At 54.3% G+C, this 18,084-nt stretch overlaps 1 protein-coding gene across 1 annotated transcript in view; it reads right to left on the bottom strand.

Moving 5' to 3' along the window:
- The window catches only part of CCDC33 (coiled-coil domain containing 33), a 34,072-nt gene that overhangs the window by 13,724 nt on the left and 2,264 nt on the right, over positions 1-18,084 (bottom strand). Inside the window, exons 4-11 of the mRNA XM_065847419.1 lie at positions 9,808-9,971; positions 5,874-5,995; positions 4,466-4,575; positions 3,658-3,759; positions 3,424-3,515; positions 3,152-3,272; positions 317-446; positions 97-218 (exon numbers count right to left, since the gene is read on the bottom strand). Coding sequence (XP_065703491.1) covers positions 97-218; positions 317-446; positions 3,152-3,272; positions 3,424-3,515; positions 3,658-3,759; positions 4,466-4,575; positions 5,874-5,995; positions 9,808-9,971 — 963 coding nt within the window. The remainder of the gene's footprint in view (positions 1-96; positions 219-316; positions 447-3,151; positions 3,273-3,423; positions 3,516-3,657; positions 3,760-4,465; positions 4,576-5,873; positions 5,996-9,807; positions 9,972-18,084) is intronic.

The raw sequence follows: 18,084 nt of genomic DNA, 5'->3' as shown, positions 1-18,084 counted from the left end.
ACTCCCATGAAGGTGGGATCTCCATCCCAGTGTCCCAGTGCCATCCGCTATAGGTACCATCCCCTACAGAAACCACCCCCATACCACCCCGCTCACCTGCACGGTGAGGCCATCCAGGCACATCCCACTGCTCTGCACCATCAGCTCTCGGAAAATGCGGCTGGTGAGGGGCAGCACCGAGTATCCCACGGGAACCAGGGTGGCCGGAGCATCCCATACTGGGAAAACAGGGGACAGCAACTGGTTTGGGGCACGGCATCCCCAGGACAAATCTGGAGGGGACAGAGAGCATCCTTGGTGGGGATCCCAGACTTACTGGCTTTGTATGGATAATATTCGATGGCCAAGGCGGTGTCTTCAGAGAAGACGGTGGCTCCATCGCGGCCTTGGAAGAGGAAGGATGTGTCCCAGGTCAACTGCTCTGAGGGTCCGGCTGGTCGGGACATCTTAGGAGACAACAGGAAAATTATCCTCTAGATACTTTATTCTCTAGAGATAAATAAGCAGACAGGAGGGAGAGGAGAGGTGGAGGCTGGATCTTGCAATAGGGAAAGGGTTTTGCGACGATATATGGACCCCGAAAGCCTGCTTGCAGGCTTTCGGGGTCCATATATCGTCGCAAAACCCTCTCTCAAGCATGAGGTCTGGTTTGCCTGACAGATATTGAACAGCAAGCAACATGTTTATCCCCAGAGCCATGAGCTGTCATTGGAAATGGCATCGGTCCATCCCTGCGAGCATTTGCTCCCCTTCATCTTCGGGGAGCCCCGCCAGCTCTCCAAAGGTCAGCCTTTCACCCCAGCTGCCCAAACGCCAAGAAATTATCGACGTGGCTCCCTTTTAATGCTGTTACTCCATCCCCTCGGCCAGCGTCGCCCAGCGGGAGCGAGATGCCGATCGGCTTTTCTGCATCAGCACATTTCTGCTGCGGCGGGGAGGGAGGAGAAGGCGGGGGGTTCTCCCTCTGCTCACGTTTGGGGATGCTAATGGGCATGACGCACCTCGGAGAGCCGCAGCGGTGCATTACCCAGCTCCGGGGGCTGGCAGCGAGGGGAGAGGCTGTTCCATCAGTCCCAGAAAGCCCAGTTTGGGGGGAAAAGCTCCTAAAAACCACCAAACGCCACCTCCGGTTACTTTTCCTGGCATCGCTGTGAGATGGTGTCGGTTTAGACGCAGCGGGGAAGGGAAAAGCCAAACGTGAGAGCATATTGTTAATTTGACCCCAATTGTTGGAGGTCCTCTCACCAGGACATGGATGGGAGATGGTGTTCCAGATTTCTCCCCCCATTTTGGGGGCTGAGGGGGTAGGAGTTGTCTCCCACTGACTCGGTGGGACAGATGGATGCTCTGTGCCGAGGCGTCAGAGCTGATGAGCTGATTTGGGCAGACGGCTTGGCGCAACAACCCGCCCCTGCCAAGGGCCACCTGGAGGAGCACAACAAACGGGCTGGGGAGGAGGAGGAGGAGGAGATGCCTTCGTCGTCCTTGGCTACCCCAGCTCATCTCCCCAAGGCTAGTGCAACATTGGCATGAGCAGAAGCGGAGATGGCCAAGCCCGCAACGTCTCCCCTGCCTTGCCAAGAACGGGACCGTGTCCTGCTCCCCACAACTGCCTGTCCAGAGGGTTCAGATCCCAAAAGAGAACAAGAAGCTCCAGAGAAGCAGGTTCAACTGGAGGGTATTCAAGGGAAAGAGCCTAAAAGCAGATTTATCTTTGAGGGGTGCCCTGCTGAAGGTGAACCCAGGCGCCCTTGGCTGCGGATGCTGATGGGAACCGACAGGCGAGAGGACACGCTGGGCTGGCAGAGTGATTGAATCCGATTAGCCTGCCCGGGAGTTCGCTGGGGGAAAGCCATTAACCTCTGGAACCTGAGCTCCCTCCTCCTCTTCCTCCTCCTCCCAGCCTTCTGCTAACCTTTCCTCCTAGGAGTTAGGAGTTCATCCTCCCCAGGAACAAACTGCATCCTACAGGTGGGGAAACTGAGGCAGGAGAAGGGAGAGGATGGGGATTACGCAGCTCCCCAGAGCACTCTGTCCCTACATCCCTGGGGACAGCATCCTTGGTGATGTGCAGAGACAGACAGAGCCATGTGGGCACGGAGAGGAGGAGGCAGCAGCACACAAGCCAGATGGCCGGTTCTAATCACCCGTTCTCCCGCCTTGGGCTCCTGTGGCTCCACACTGGCACTGCCGCCCGTGCCAGGGCTGGGGGCTCGCCCAGAGCCTGGTCCCACAGCTGCATGAGGCTTTGTGTGTATTTATCCATCTAAATCCAAAGTAAAAGCATTTTGGCTGCATTTAGAGGAGAGAAATAGCCCTGCTCCGGCTGGGAAACTGCAACCTTAGGGAGCAATGAGATGGGGGGAGCAAAAATAACCGGTGTTTTGTATGATAATTTACCACCTCATGAGCGACTTGGCATTTGGTCGGCCTCCTCTAAGTGATATTTTATTTATAGGCTCCCCGAATGTGTCAATACAGGGCGTCTCACTCCAAGATGATAAAAATTCAACACACAGGATGTGGGGGAAGGACTGAGCCGGAGAACCATGTGCTCTGCTGGTGTTGGGGACCAGCTGGATCCATCTTTTCCAGCCGGCTGGACATCTGCCCTTGCCACCCTTTCGGCTGGCACTTTTTGGAGGCGAAGGGATGGAGCAGCTCTGGTTTCAAGGGGCAGCATCTTCATGCCGACTTCTGCCTCAGCTGCTCCATCGCACCTCGGCATCCCCACCATCCCCTGCCTCTCCCTCCCTGCCAATTTTTGGCAGGGCTTGGGAACAAAAGCAGGGCCCTCCTCCTGCCGCGTGCCGAAAGCATATGTTTCCCTGGCAACAGCTATTTTGAAGATGTGTGTCGTGAACTCGCTCGGGTGGTACTTGAGCCCCTAGGAGGGGAAGGGCTCAGCCTCCGAGAGTCAGCACTCAAGCCGGGGGGAAAATGAAGGACAAAGGCACAAACGAGGAACTGCAGGCAGTGCAATGAAGAGGAGGGGAGTGTGTCTTTGGTGCTCAAAGCATTGCTTTGCCACTAAAGCTTTTCCCTGGGTGGGAGGCTCCGCTACCCTGTGGAAGGAGGGATGCTCAGTGGTACCCAAGTGGGAGGGATGCTGCCACCCCCCTGCATCCCCACGGATACGCTCGGTCCGTACCTGTGGGCAGCCATGGTTGACAGAGCGGGAGATGCTGAAGGCTGATGCTGGAGGGTCTGGGAAGGTGACGGTGGTGGGGGTGATGTCGGGACAGGCCATGGGATGTTTCTCCATGCGGTACCTGAGAGGTGATGGAAAGAGGGACAGTCAGCATATGGAGAGTGGTGCCAGCTCCTGGCAAGCCAAGCAATGGCACCAGGGATGCTCGGGGTGTCCAAAACCCGGTCTCACCCCACCCATGTCACCAGCAGCCTGCTGTGGCCACCACTCACTTGTACTCCTGAACATTGGTCACAACTCTGGCCACTGCGACGAGGGCCCCATGGTGGGTGGCCAGGGGGGCTGACAGCCCCCGCAGCAGCACCTGAGAGAGGGGTAATCAAATTTGTTGGGGTGAAAAAGCATCAACAGCCACCAGAACAGCATGCAGCATCCCCCTTCTTGAGCTGGGGTGCTCTGGTCCATCCCAGACCCTGCCACCCCCTGTCACCAGGGCCACCTCTCACCTCCAAGGCCATGTAGCTCAGTCCATGGTAACGAGGGATGCAGCTCCCTTTGCGGGTGACAGTGACATGCAGGATGGTCCCCACGGGGTCCTGCTTCCTTGGCTGTTTGTGGAGGAGGGTGAATGTGGGAGGAGGAAGGGTCAAGGCCACCAAACGCGGGCGCTGAGCACGCACACGGCCCATCGCTGGCAATAAAGCACCAACTGATAATTAAACCTCACTGTCCCCCGGAGCCTTCCCGGAAAAGATCAATATAATAAATCTTTCTGCATTTAAATATTTAATCGCTCCCAATCTCTGTGCAGGGAAGAGGAAACTCATTTCTGATCCGGGGGCAGTCTGCAATGAGTTTGCCAGGGATCGGTGACACGTTGGCACAGAGACATCCTCACCGAAGGGCTTGGGAAGCGGCTTCTCTCTGGGGCTGGGGACCTGCCTGCATTAATTAATGCCCAGCATGTTTAATAAACTCTCTGACATATGGCCCAGCCTAGCATCTCCTTCCCCAGGATACTGAGGGTGAAAATCACTTCCCAGCTTGCAATCCCATCCCTTTTCCTCCACCTTTTCATACTGGAGAGAGATGAAAATAAACCCAGCACAACGCCTGCCTTGTTCCCACCTCCCGCGAACCTCACAAGCCTCTTTGAGTACCTTTCCCGCCTTGCCAAATTCAGGTTTTCCCACCGGGATTACGTTGTTACACAAGGTTCCCTTTGCCCACAACCCCAGCTACAGCCGTGGGGTGAAAACAGCAAGTTCTAAGCAGGAATAAGCAGCGGGACGGAGGGGCAGGCACTGTACCTACCAGCACCAGCCTGCAGCGGTGGGGTTGGAAGGGCTGGAGGTGTCGCACCGGGAGCTGGAAGGTCCCCAACACCTCCTTGGTGGCTTTGTCTGCCACTGTGAGGTTCAGGGCTGGAAGGGAGAGGGTCAGGCTGTGAGAAGTGATGGGGAGAGGTTTGGGGATGTAAAGGGACAGAAGCATCTGCCCTCTCAGGGTAACTCAGTCCCATATGGCCCCCGGCATGGCAGCATCACCCCCACGGTGCTGGCACCCCCAGCTCTTCCCTGAACTTAAAGCAAAGCTGCAATTTATTTGACAAGCACGAACAGGAGCCTTTTATAAGGAAAAAAAAAAAAGGAGCTGATGGAAGGGAAAACCGCCCTCTCTTTATGTTGCCATCAAGACTTGGGCTTCCCTTCCCCCAGCTTAATGACTGCGCCACCTTAACTCCTCCTTGGCCACCCTGGCAATGCCATGGGTGTGCAGGGACCCACTGGGTTCAGCATGTCCCCGAAATGTCCCCAAAATGAAGAGGATGCACTGGATGAATGCATGGACTATAGTTTCCGCAGCTCATGCTTTTCAGTGAGTGCCCAATTTACATGGAAATGTTCTTTTTCTCCCAGCCCCTTGTGGAAAAAGCACCAGGGAAAAACGTTTTGGGGTCGAGCGAGAGACAAGTGGCTTTTCTGCTACTCATCGCTGATGACAGATCACGCTTGGCAGCCCAGCTGATGGAAATCGTGTTTCTGGGCAAGAAAAGGATGGAAAGCGTATTTCTGGGCAAGAAAAGGTGTGAGCTGCACCTGGAAATGACAACTGCGGTCTGAGCATGTGGGGGATGAACATCTCTGAGCATCGGGAGGTTCTGAGAGGGGACAACAAGCAGGGTCCCAGCAAGTCCCCCTGCACCTCCCCAGGTACCACATGGGGTACAGCTGAAGTATATTAAAAGCTCTTCCATTTCATTAAGTTCAGGGCCTAAACGGGATTAGGCACGATGTGACGATTGCCTCCTGGAGTTTGTTTCACAAGGGTCTGATTATAATCAAAACCCTGGCCCCAAATGCCACAGGTTTTATTACAATTATAGACTTGAGCAGCCCTGAGCCAGGTACAACAGCATCATGAACTACGGGGAAATATTTGGGGTTCTCTTCCTTGGTGCTGATTCCAAAGGGGGGATCTGGAGGGTGTCTGGAGTTTGGCATTGTCACCTGCAGCCCTGTGTCCCTCTGGCCGTATCCTGAAGCACGAGCCACCGCAGCCATGGTTGTGTCCATTTGTCCCCACATTGGCCACCCACATGGGTGCCACTCAGGACTTTGGAGCACAGGCTCCCTGATCTCCCCAAATTAACCCTTTGAGGAGACGAGTGCCATTCTGAGTCCCCAGCATCGCTGTCCACAGGCTCCTTGGATGCTCTCACCTGCCCAGCCCGCATCTTCAGCATCTATTTCCACTGTCACCTCCTCCTCCCAGGAGGGTGCGTGGGTGGGCACTGAGGACACACGAGTCACCTCCGCCTTCTCGTCCCCTCCGCTGGTCTTACTGGGAGGAAGAGGGAGGGAAACCAGGCTGGTTACTGGGTGAGGAAGGGCAATGTGTCAGCAGGAAGCTGGGGCTGGGAGGGGGGCCTGGGCTGGTTTTATTTCCAGCTGTCAGATGCTGCCAAGCCCCCAGTGACGGAGGTTTGCAGCCCCTTTTATCCGCAAGGCTATTTCGGACCCCGGAGGCTAATTATCCAGCTGTATTGATGAAGGGACTGGGAGGAGGCTGCTGGGAAAGGAGAGAGGAGATGGAATGTTAACGACCGCCGTCATTAAACCCGGCACATAACAAGGCTGAGCAATAATTACTGCAGCATTCGCAGTAATTCTTCATCCATGCTCATGCAGGGCCCTCACCATCAGGGCAGGTTTGAGGTTGTTCCTCCCACTTTTATCAAGCGATAATCAATGGATACATTGATAATAATTGATATAGTGATAATAATTCCTCCCCCTGCATTAGCGGGGGCTGACAGATCTTTTTGGGGGTCTTCGCTTGGTGTTGTCCCGGAAGCTCTAAGACAGTGGCAGAGTCCCACTGCGTGGTGACACGGTGTCCTCAAACCCTTTCCATCCTTGACCGCAGGGTGAAGGGGGACGGTGGCATGGCACCAGCCCAATATGACACAGATGTCCCCAGCCCTGCCAACGGGGTTGCTCTGGATATCAAGATGATAAAGTGTCCAGTACTGGCTCCTCCAGGAAAGCTCCTGCTGGAGCAGAGCCAACACAGGAGAGGTCACCAGAGTGCTGCAGTGACAGAGAGCAGATGGTGGCACTTTGCTGCTCCATCTCCGGCAGAAAGGAGATGACAAAGGTCCTTCCAGCTGCAGCATGAGCTCCAGGTACCAGTGGGACCCAGCAGGTTCATCCCAGAGCTATAAGCTGAATGGAAGGATGCTCCATCCCCTGCAGAGAACAGTCCAAAGGACCCTCAGCCCAACTGCATCTACATCCCCTGCTCATGTCCCACGTGTCCCCTTTCGCAGCGGAGAATCCCACCTGCATCCCGCAGGGATGGAGCTGAGCCGGCCGGCTCTGGCAGGTGGGAATTAGCATCAGGCGCAGCGTTATGGAGGGGTTGGAAGGAAATTTGCTCTCCAGTAATGAGCTCTGTGGGGGATTGGTCTACCAGCAACGTGCTCCGAGTCCGAATGAAGCCAGACCTGGGCTTGGGGGGGTGGGAGAAGGAGGAGGAGGGTGAGAACCGGCTGCTCTGGGCCCCTCTTCATTATAGACTTGCCTAAGGATGAGAGAGGATTCAAAAAGAGCTGTGAAGTGGGGAAGGGAGGAAAAAAGCAGCCCCCAGCAGCACAACACATGGAGATGCTGCTGTGATGCTCCGCATCCCTCCCTGCCTGCTCCAGGGCGTGCACTTTGCTCAGCGCACGGAATGCACCAGCCACCCACCACTGCGAGAAAAGATAAGGATAAAAGATAAAGGCGGATGCCGCTGGGGAGTTATTATACAGCAGCGTGCTCAGGGACAGCATCACGCGAGCCACCCCGCTGCGTGTGACACCTGGGTGCCCAGCAAAGGGCTTGGCAGGGCTGTGTCCAGCCTTGGCAAATACTTATTTATCCAGTGTTATAACTTATTATCTCTACAGGGTGAGTTATAGCTCAGGGCCGACATCCTGCAGAGGCAAAGTGGTGGTGCAGGCGCATTGTTCTCAGGGAACAAAAATCCTGTGCAACACGAGTTGGCAAACCCAAAATATAGGGTGTTATTTATGTCACAGGTGCAGGATTTGGCCCTGGGGAAGGCGATGCTCCTTCCCACCACTGTGCTCAGTGCTGAGCCTGGGGAGCTCCAGCACAGTTTGGATAAATAAATATGGATAAATACATGATAAATATCTATATAATAAAGGAGCCCCTGGCTTCTTTTTGAGTACATGGAAGATAGCTTAGAGAACACCCCTCCTGGGCGGAGCATCCCACCTGCCCCACCTCAGGACCGCTGCCTGTGCAGGCAGGACCGCAGGCAGGACCACAGGCAGGGGAGGATCGGAGCCCCATCCCCCAGGCTGGGAGCAGCCGGCGCATTCAGCAGCAACCTTGAGTTTCTTCTCTCGGTATTGAAAAGCAGAAAGGCAGAAGCGAGGAGGCACTTTCACCCTCCTGCGGTACTCAATGGAGAGGAGAAGCCACCGGAGCCGGGTGCTTTGTGCCGTTAATTGCCAACACACCTGGCTCCAGCTCTCCAAGGTCATCTCTGCATCCTGCCAGCCTGGGAGCAATTTATCTGTGTGTGTGAGAGAGGGAAAGGAAGATGCGCTGCAAACCCACAGACAGTCCTGAAACCAGAGAGCGGGGATTTGCTCAGGGTTCAGAAGATGAGGAGTGGAGCCAGGTACCTAGAGCATCCCTCAGGTGAAGGGATGACCCCAAGCTCATCGGGATGCTTGAGGGCTTTCAGATTCCCTTCATCCAGCCTTTCCCTCCCTGCAAGGGCTGGTACAAGTGGCACTGCTCCCCTCCTCCTGGCTCACTGCTGATTTTGTGGCGGTGATGCTCTGAAGGCCAGCAGTTTGAGCTTGGGCTGGCTCCGCTGGTGGTACCCAGCTGCTTCAGGGCGGATTGGCTGCCACCAGGCCCCCAGCAGCACATCCACCACCCGCTTGTCCCTCCCGTCCGTCAAAACCCACCTTTTAACTGCAACATGCTACTCTCCTTCTCCTGGAAAACAATAACTGATTCCCTTCTGCCCTGGATCCCTCACTATGGTTACTAAAAGGCCCCTCATGTGTCCTGCATCCCTAATACCACCCTCTCCTCCATCGCTCCCCCGTTACCATGGCAATGCGGTGATGGAGCGGCACCAGAATGTAAAGAGAGATGCAACAACCACATGCCACCCTCGTGCTATCATTTAGGATATTGATGTTTAAATCTCCCGAGATTATCTGGAGATAATTGGTTTATGGAAATAGAGACAACTCCTGCAGTGGAGCTACTCCGGCTGTCGGGGCGGAGGGCAGGGATGTCGGATGTGGCTGGCACCATGCAGAAAAGGCTGTGCCACACCAACAGACCTTGGGACCCCCTTCACCGCCAGGCTCGGGGTTTCTCTGCTGGAAAACGCCCAGTAAGCAACAGTTTGCTCTAGAGAAGAGCTTTCCAGGCTCTCGCAGCCACGGTTGCTCATTGTCCCCAGCAAATGAGCCCTGGCTCTGCTGCCCTGTCCCCTGCTTGGGTACCAGCCTGTGCATCGCTGCCCCAGGGAGGTGTCCCAGAGAAACCAAACTCCCCAGGGAGCTCCGAAGTGATGCTCCAAAGGCACTGACAGCCACTTTCTCCCTTCCTTTCCAGGGAAGTGATGCTAAAACTGCTCTGCCTGCTGGAAGGGCTCTTCGGGCTGGCAGGCTTACCCCCCACTTTTAGCACAGACCAAAGCGCGACCAGCTAATTGAGTCCCCCGGCACATGCATAATGCACGAGCAGCCAAGTTCTCCTTCCCCAAGTATCCTGTTTTATTTATTAAAACCCTCTTTTATTTATCATGATACCATCCCGAAATCCAGGCAGCATTACCCTGTGGATTCTTTGACATAATTTTATACTTTCAATATTAGGAATGCTTTCTTCCCAATGTCCCAGTGAGCCAAAGCACCCAGTCCCCCGTTTTCCCCCGCTCCTCTCCCCACAACGAGCATCCTACGGAGGTGACGCTTGTGCATATCACCACTAAAGGGGTTTTCTCCTTCCCTGGGGCTTGCAAAGAGTTAATAGCAGGGTGAGAGTTCCGAAACCCTTTTGCTGTGTCCCCACCATCTCCGTTGTCCCCCTTCGCAGATGTTGGTTACTCACACAACGACGTACGGCCATGGCACCCGGCCCTCCCGTGTGGCTGGCAGATTGGTGGCACTGTGGAGGGTGACAGTAATGGCTTCCTTCCCCGCACAGGCCACGTGTCCCCTGCCAACCCCCAGTGCGTGCCTGGGCTCCTCCATCCCAGTGGGGGACTCAGAGACCTGTCAGGAGCAAGTGGGAGAGATGTCAAAGTGGGAGCAGCTGGCAAAGCTACAGGGACATCCCTGTCACTCAACCTTCTCCCCATGTCCCCAACCCAATTCTGAGAGCCCAGGCCGGGGAGATGATGCCTTGGGTGCATCTTCATCACCCAGGCTTGTTCCCACAACCTCTGCTGGATGCTGAGAGCCTGGACAGGGGACAAGCAGCCAGGAAAGTGATAATTTGGCACGTTCCTGTCACAGCTGCCTCCTCCCTGTCCCCGGTACCCAGCTGTAGCTCTGCACCAAGGATGTCACTGTGTCACAGTAGAGCCACAGCAGGTCCCAGGCTTTCTGGGAGGACACCCAGCTGCACGAGAGCATCCTGCACAGGGTGAAACCAGCTCAGCATCCCTGCTCAGTGTGGTCCCACAGGGGCTAGCAGCACCACGGTCCAGTCAAAGACCCTAAGCCAGGTCACCGAAAGAGGGATCAACCATCCAAAGCATTTCCATTCCACCCAGGGCACTCAGACCTGCCAACAACACCCCCTCCCCAGTCCCATCACCGCCCCTGCTCACCCTTCTTGCCAGCCCAGGCATCTCTGCCATTTATTATATATGGGCTCTGCAAGAACTGGGATCTCAGCCCAATTTGTGAGGGAAAAGCCCAGAGGCTCATTAATTCTCACCAGATGATGTGATAAGGAGCAGCAAAGCCACAAGCTGCCGCTCCTCACCCGCGACAGGGACCAGCCCCGCACCCATCACACCCCATCCACGTGCGAGACGTCCCCCCAGCTGCATCCCTTCCATGCCACCGCCTCGGGAAGCACAAATACACCTAATATTGCACCGAGCTGTGCCTACAATGAGTTAAACCCACCCTGCAATGCTTCAGGCCCTGGAAAGCAAACCCTTCTGCATCCTTCCACCTCCTGGGGTGAAGGCAAGAGCTCCAGCCCAGCGACCACCCTGGGGGCTTCTCAAAGCCACCGCCTGCAAATCCCCTCCGACGCGTGGTTTTGCCTTCAAACCCTGCAGCGAGGGGCTGGTTCATCCGAAACCTTCTCCTTTGTCTCTCCCAAAGCTGCAACAGTGATGGGAGCAGCAGAGAGGTAGGTGACCCATCACCATAGGGGATAACAAACCTGAAGCTGAGTGAGATGGAAATGTGGGTGCTCTGACCACTGGCGGCTCAGAAAAACATTAAAATCAGCTTTCTCCCCCCTTAATTTTTTTCCTGTCAGCTGAATCTTGGGGCTTTGAATTGTGAACACCTCGGAGCTCGCTGGGGGACACCAGACACTAAGCTTTTATGCCATATTTCAGTCCCACACTGCACCCTTATTTACAACTCCAGATCACTATTTTGGGGAATTTTCCATGTTTTCTTTCACATTCCCAATAACAGAAGGAGGTTTCTTAGCACACATTTTTCATACCCATCACTTATATTTACACCTCCCTGAAAACAAAAAAGAGTAGGTTTTGTCGCTAGCAATGCACGATAATTAGTGAGGGGTTTTAATAGAAAATTCACGAGCAGTTAAGCTAAGTAAAACTCAGCAGGAGAACAAAACATTTTAAAAATAGCAGGTATGAACAATGCCAGGCTTCGCAGGCACCTGGTACCCAAAACCCTCAGCAAGGCTGTGATTAATTGCTGCAAAAAAAGAAAAAGAAAGTCAGAATTGAAAGACAGGAGGAAATTCAGTATTTCTTCCAGCAAGGAGGGGCATGCCTGCAGTTCCAGGTAAAGCCCACGCTTGTTTTTCAGCTCTCTTACTCAGTGGGAAGCAAAACTTCTCCGGCCTTGCCAAGTCAAGTGCTCTTACCCAGGACTTTGCAACCTGTAGCTTGCGGAGGTGGAGAAAGAATAAAGTCCCCGCATCCCCAAGGGTCTCAGCTGGAAATAACACGTTTGAGCATCACGGATTCCTGCAGAACATCTCAAGTATCTCACTGCACTGATCCCACACAGCACCTTAACCCTAAGCCACCCTTAAAGCATCCTTAATGATGATTATTAATTATTCACACTGTGATGGTGCGGGGAGGTTGATTAACGGTGCCTGAGCTGCCATCAGCGTAATTTGTTTTTCTATCAACTCTTTATCATCTGGAAAGAAGCACCGGGGCCCAGGCAGCTCCTCAGCCAAGATTAAATTGCTTCTGGCCGCAGGCTGACAAGTCATAAATACCCCCAGGAGCCTGACAGTTAGTTTGGGGATGACAGCCCAGGCTGGGAGCCAGCAGGGACATCCAGGCACAGCACTGCAGTGGGACAGGGCCTCCTCCATCCCACCCCAGCCCCCTGCCCACATCTGGACACCACAGCTGCATTTTCCCCTTGGCAGAAGGTTGCTTCTTGCAGGATGCTCCTTGAATTTGGATTTCTTTGGTGCTTGAGACAATGTGCCACTGCTCTCCAGGACAAGAAACCAGCGGTGGGAACGCTCACAGCCCCGAGCTCCTCCCTGTCCCCGGCAATTTATGAGCAGCTGTTGGGAACGTGGCAGCTTTATCCTCCTCCTGAGACTTCATAAAATAATAGTAGGCTCCATAAGCGAAGATAGACTGGGGTTGGTGTGAGTTTTCTTACATGATGTCTCCCCAGGCTCCTTTCAAACCTTCTCACGGCAGCTAAACGCCAGCAAGCCGCTTCCCCTCCCCTGGAAGCCGAGAGGATGGGGAAATAAAGTGGCACTTGGCTTGTTTAAGCAGCAGGACCTGCCTACAGGTGTCACCTCCAGCACTGAGCCTGGACATGAGGAAGAGCGTGGTCAGGACACCCCAGAGCCAGGCCAGCCTGAAGATGTTGGGTCCCCAAGTGTCCCTTGGGACATCCCAGCAGATCCAGCCACCTCCTGGGGCTGGACCGCTGCAGAGCATCTCCTGATAGCAGGGATGAGCAGCCAGATAACCGCCCATGGGCTGTGTCACGGGCAGCAAGCACGCATGCACCTCTGAGCACAGGGGAACCGGGGTGGGGATGGGATTTCACACGTCATCACGCAGCAAAATGGGATGAATTACAGGCTTATAGACCACGAGCAGACCAGTAAGGGCTTGGTGGCTGATGGGCGAGCAAATGCAGCTGCTTAGCCCAGACCAGCCTTCTCCCAGCATGCTGCATGAGGGACCGTTTAGCACCCAAATTTAGGGTTTTTTGGGGTGGGAGATGCATTGCATGTCCTGCTGTCCCCAAATCCCCATGAACCCGGAGTGATACCCCACACCTGTATGGGTTTGCAAACCCCCCACAGCATCGCGGCTCCTCGTCTGTCTGCCCCACTCTCCAAAGCAACCGGAGCCTGGGCGCTAATCAGATTGGAGGCTGTGAAATCTCATTTTGAGGCTCTATTAATGCAGAGCTGGCATGGCACAGGCCCCGGCCTGTCTCCAATGAGCAAAACAAGGAAAGCAATCTAGCTGGGAAAAAAAAACAGCAAATGCATCTCCCGGAACAAGCTCAGGGGAGCCGGGCAAACACAATTACAGTTAAAAGGAAGATTAAAACAGTATCAGCACTCTTCCTGCTCCCACCTGTGGGGAGGAGCACCCAGCTGCACCCATGGGTGTCCCCAGCACCTTCAAGCGGGGATGTCATCGCTGTCCCTGCAAAGCAAAGGGCTTTTGCTTCTCATTTCTAGGAGCTAACAAGTGCATCCTCCACGCCGCAAAGGCTCGAGATTCTCTCAAAACACAAACAACCGGAGTTTGTTTTCTCTTTTTTGTGTAGCAAACCCAATTGTATTACAAGGGGTATTTCCCAACACCTTCCCCGAACAGATTCAAAGCATCTGTCCAGGAAAAAACACCCAAGCAAAGCGAAACGAAAGCAAGAGGCAGAAAAGCGATGCAGGAAAACAAACACTGGTTTATTCATCGTTTCACCCTGCCAGCTTGATGTATTCCTGATGTATTCTTCTTATTGTTATTTTTAAGCAAGTTGTTTCCTGGAGGGGACCCTGCGGGAGCTCGTTAGAGATCAGAGGGCAGTTTCGGGGTGCTGGGAGGAGGATGCTCTCCCCCCTTGGCACACAGGGATGCCGACTCCAAACCGATTTCCCTGGGGAGCCCCATTGCCGCTGGCTGGGAATCCCTTTGGGCTAAAAATTGCCAAATTCATTTTCCTTCCGTTTATGTAGAAAACTCCCAATTCACCTGTCAAATAATTAAATGGGCCGGCAGCCCAGCACCGCCTTGTCTGCTCCATTAGGAGAGTTTTATACTTTCTATATTTGTCAGTGGCACCACTGCAATTTCCTCCCCCCCACCTCTTAAAATGGAGCAATTTTCTCTTTTTAACCCCATTTGCTTTTCTCATCAAGGCAGTTATTTGACACTTAAAGGGACATGATGACTTAAATTGCAGGAATTAGAGCGAGCAGCCGCTCCTCCTGCCTGCGTTTCCTCCGATCATCCAAGGAGTTTGTGCTTTGCAGACGAGCAAATCGAGAAGCAGCTTGGAAAACCTCCTGAGGATCTGCCTTCTCCATCTGAGAAGATTTCTCTCCATTTTAGCTGAGAAAATATGAATTGCTGCTCTGCACTGGCCCATTTCCATGCCAGATGCAGGGAGAAGCAGGAGGAAAACGGGACTTTTGGATCAAACTGGGCAGCTTCAGCTCCCCAATGTTAATTGCCTTGCAATGCATCCCTAGGAACATGCATTTTCTCACCCAAACAAAAACATCTTGCAGTAAATCAGAGCTAAGCAAGCAGCCGTTTGCCTCAAGTCCCCTTTTGGTGGCAGCTCCCTCCGGCACGGAGCGGGATGATCAAGGGACGCCGGAGGAAGGCGACGTCCCCGATGAACCCGTCACTGCACGCTCCTCCCCGGGCTGACAGCTTTTCAAAGCCCTACAAATTGCTCGCCGGAGCGGCCTTATTCATCTCGCCCGCATCCCGGGGCGAGCCCCGCCGGCAAAGTTTGTTTTTCAGCCTCATTGGGCTTTCAAGTGAGGGGAGGCAGCTCCAGCCCCTCACCCCGGTGTCGGGGCGACAGGCTGGGGAGAAGGGCTGGACCCCTGCCACCCTCCTGACACCCTCCCAGTGACTGCTGCTGTCATCGGGACGAGTGATGGATGAGCTGGCCAGGGCACAGACGGGAGACACACGTCATCCATCACCTGCTAACAGAGACCTCTGCCCCAGCCCTGCCGTGCTGGTGACGGGAAGACAGCAGCTTTTATCTGACATCATCGCTCAGCAAGATGGGGCATGTGGTGAGGGCATCTGAATCCCAGTGCAAGCATCTGCATCTCAGGACAAGCATCTGCATCCCGGTGCAATTATCTGCACCCTGGTACAAGCATCTGCATCCCAGTGCAAGCATCTGCATCCTGGTACAAGCATCCGCATACCAGTACAAGCATCCGCATCCCAGTACAAGCATCCGCATCCCATTATAAGCACCCACATCCCCATACAAGCACCTGTGTCCCAGTGCAGTTATCTGCATCCTAGTACGAGCATCCACATCCTGGTACAAGCATCCTTGCTTTGCTCCCGCAGCCCCACTTCCCCAGCACTGCAGACAGACAGAAATGCAACGTCTCAGCCCAAAACCATCCCCTCGGCACAGCCAGATGGTTAAGCTGAGCTTGAAATCAGGTCTGGGTTTGATTCGAGGCATTCAGGAGAGGCCAAGGCTGGGCTCTGCTCCCCACCAAAAAGCAGCAGAGCTGACAAGCTAATGCAGTTCCCAGCTTGCCATCCACATCTGATGGGTGGGGAGGGACTTCTGCACACCTGAAGGAAGACGCAGCCTGAGCCACCCCAAAAGGGGCTATAATTCTGGGCTATGGCTCAGAATCCCCCAGATTCCTGTGCCTGAAACACACTTGATGCTTGAGGAGTCCCTCTTTTACTTTCAGGATCTTGCTTAAAAAAACCTAAAGGTGAGCCCAATGCCTGGAGAATGTCTTTGCACATCCCTGTGACGGATGTTCCCCCAAGCCGCTTCACACCCACATGTGCTTTGCTAGGGAAGCTATTTATCTCCACGGGGAATCCAAAGGGATAAAGCACAGTGTAAACGGAGCCAGGAGCGGTTTTGGTGCCATTTTTCCGACCTGTTGAAGCTCCAGCAGTCACAGCTGGCTTTGCACGGGTGGATGGGCTGTGCTTATCACAGGCAGCACCAGCTGCATCCCACCCAGCTGCCTGATGCCCTCGCAGCCTGGTAAACCCGAGCGGGAACACAAGCTGTGCGCAAACCCGTTTGTCTGCCGCAGAAAGGCTGCGATTCCTCCTACCCCAACAGCAACAGATTGCTGTTTTGGGACGGGCGCCTCACTGCCAGCTGGTCCAGAGAGACTGGAAACAAACCATCTTCTTGTGGGCTTGCAACCAAGTCCAGCTGCCAAGGAGATCTCCAAAAGCTGGCTCCTTGCCCCCCAGCACCATGTGGAAGTGAAACGGGGATGTATTCCCGAGTAAGGGACCGATTTCTGCTGACCTGGAGGCTGATTTCCCTTCACTGAGCTCCTGTGAAGTCCCTGAGGGTCAACCTGAGCCCTGTCCCCTCTCCTCCATCCCTCCAAGGGCCATCCCAGTGACCAAGAGATCATCCACCCACTCGGTGCTCTGCCCAGGTCCTAGGACAATTAGCAGCTGTCTGGCTCTGCAACACGCGCCAGGCATTTGAACAGCCAGCAGAGCCTCCCGCTTCGTGCCTGGGAATACATTATTGTGACGAGATGAGAAAAATCATTATCCCCGCGCCTGGGCCTTTCGGGGGGAGCTCAGCACCCATCCATCACCCCCTCAGCCTGCAGATGAGATGCTGGGCACGGAGGCAGCGTCAAGGAGCTTGTCCCCTCCGCTGGGATGCGCCTGCGAGGCTTCGCCATTTGGGAAAGCAAACCAGATGGACACAACACTCAATTTCCCAAACTATTCATCATCCAAGTCCCACCTGAATGTAGGACGATATTTAGTCTCTCAAGCTTCCAAGTTAGGGTTCACCTTCCCCAGGCACAGCAGGATCAGCTTAAAGATGCTCTGGTTTGGACCACTAAGAGCCAAACCAGATCCTGGCTGCAGCATCCTAGGAGAGCTTTTGGAGATTAAGTCTCCCAGCTCTGCCGGGTTCATCCCACTTCTCTATAAGCCAGCACAGCTCAGCCACCCTCCAACACGTTTTCCATCAGTCCGGCCCTCCCAGGAGGACTGGCAGCCAACATCCCTCCACCTCCCAGCTTTTAATTTTTAAATAAAAACCATCCTGGCAAATACTTGCCGGGTGACATCAGCAGCAGGTGATTTATTGCATTCCCTCCGGGGGCCCAGGAGCGGAATTGCATTTGCTAATGCCTCGCTTTACGCCCCTGGCCCGGCTCCGCGTCCCGCTCCGCATCCCAGCTGATTGCTATCGATTTCCTTTGCTTTTCCGAGCCTCGAAAGAGTTCACGTCTAGACGTTTGCTGAGCAAACTTAATCAGTGCCTCGCTAATCAGTGTTTCTGGCCAGTAAATTTTCAGCTGATCGGGGTGGGGATAGCACATCCCCTCGAAAACCGAGGGACACCAAGTGCTGTGAATGGCGAGGAGCTGATCTGGAGGATTTGCAATCCAGGGGATGCCCTGGAAGGAGGAGAGAGCCCCGAGGATGCCCAGGGAGGCTTCATGTGATCAAACACATCTCTGGTGCTGGAATCCAAAGCAATGTTTTCACAGGTGTACGAGACACCTCAGGGAGCGGCAGGCACATCATCATCAGATGTTATTCTTACAGCAAGATGCAGGAAACAGACCTCCTGCAAGGGGTTGTCTGTTTTATTCTTTTTTTTTCCTTTATTTAGACAGCTTTTAACACAACTGAGGAAAGAGAAATGCAGCTTTTCAGGCTGCATTAGCCCTGCCCGATGGTTTCGGCAGTTTTTAGAAGCCTAGATTTGAGCTGCAAGCTGAAATATTTAAGACGTGTCAGCCCCAGCTCCCCGCAGGTGGCATTTTGAGAGCTTCCAGGTGCCACTGTCCGCTGCCTGGGGACAGCCAGAAGTGCCGAGTTTGATCGCTCGTTCCCCCATCCCCATGAGGAGGCTGGGGAGGCAACAGCCTGGGAGAAGGAACAGCACTTGGTACCCAGGTCCCCTCGCACCCATCCAGCACCACCAAGCTCTA

The sequence above is a fragment of the Patagioenas fasciata genome, chromosome 12, assembly GCF_037038585.1.
Source record: "Patagioenas fasciata isolate bPatFas1 chromosome 12, bPatFas1.hap1, whole genome shotgun sequence".
Classification (NCBI taxonomy): Eukaryota; Metazoa; Chordata; class Aves; order Columbiformes; family Columbidae; genus Patagioenas; species Patagioenas fasciata.
Note: the sequence above shows the minus strand (reverse complement) of the source record. Positions and strands in the feature narration are given on the sequence as shown.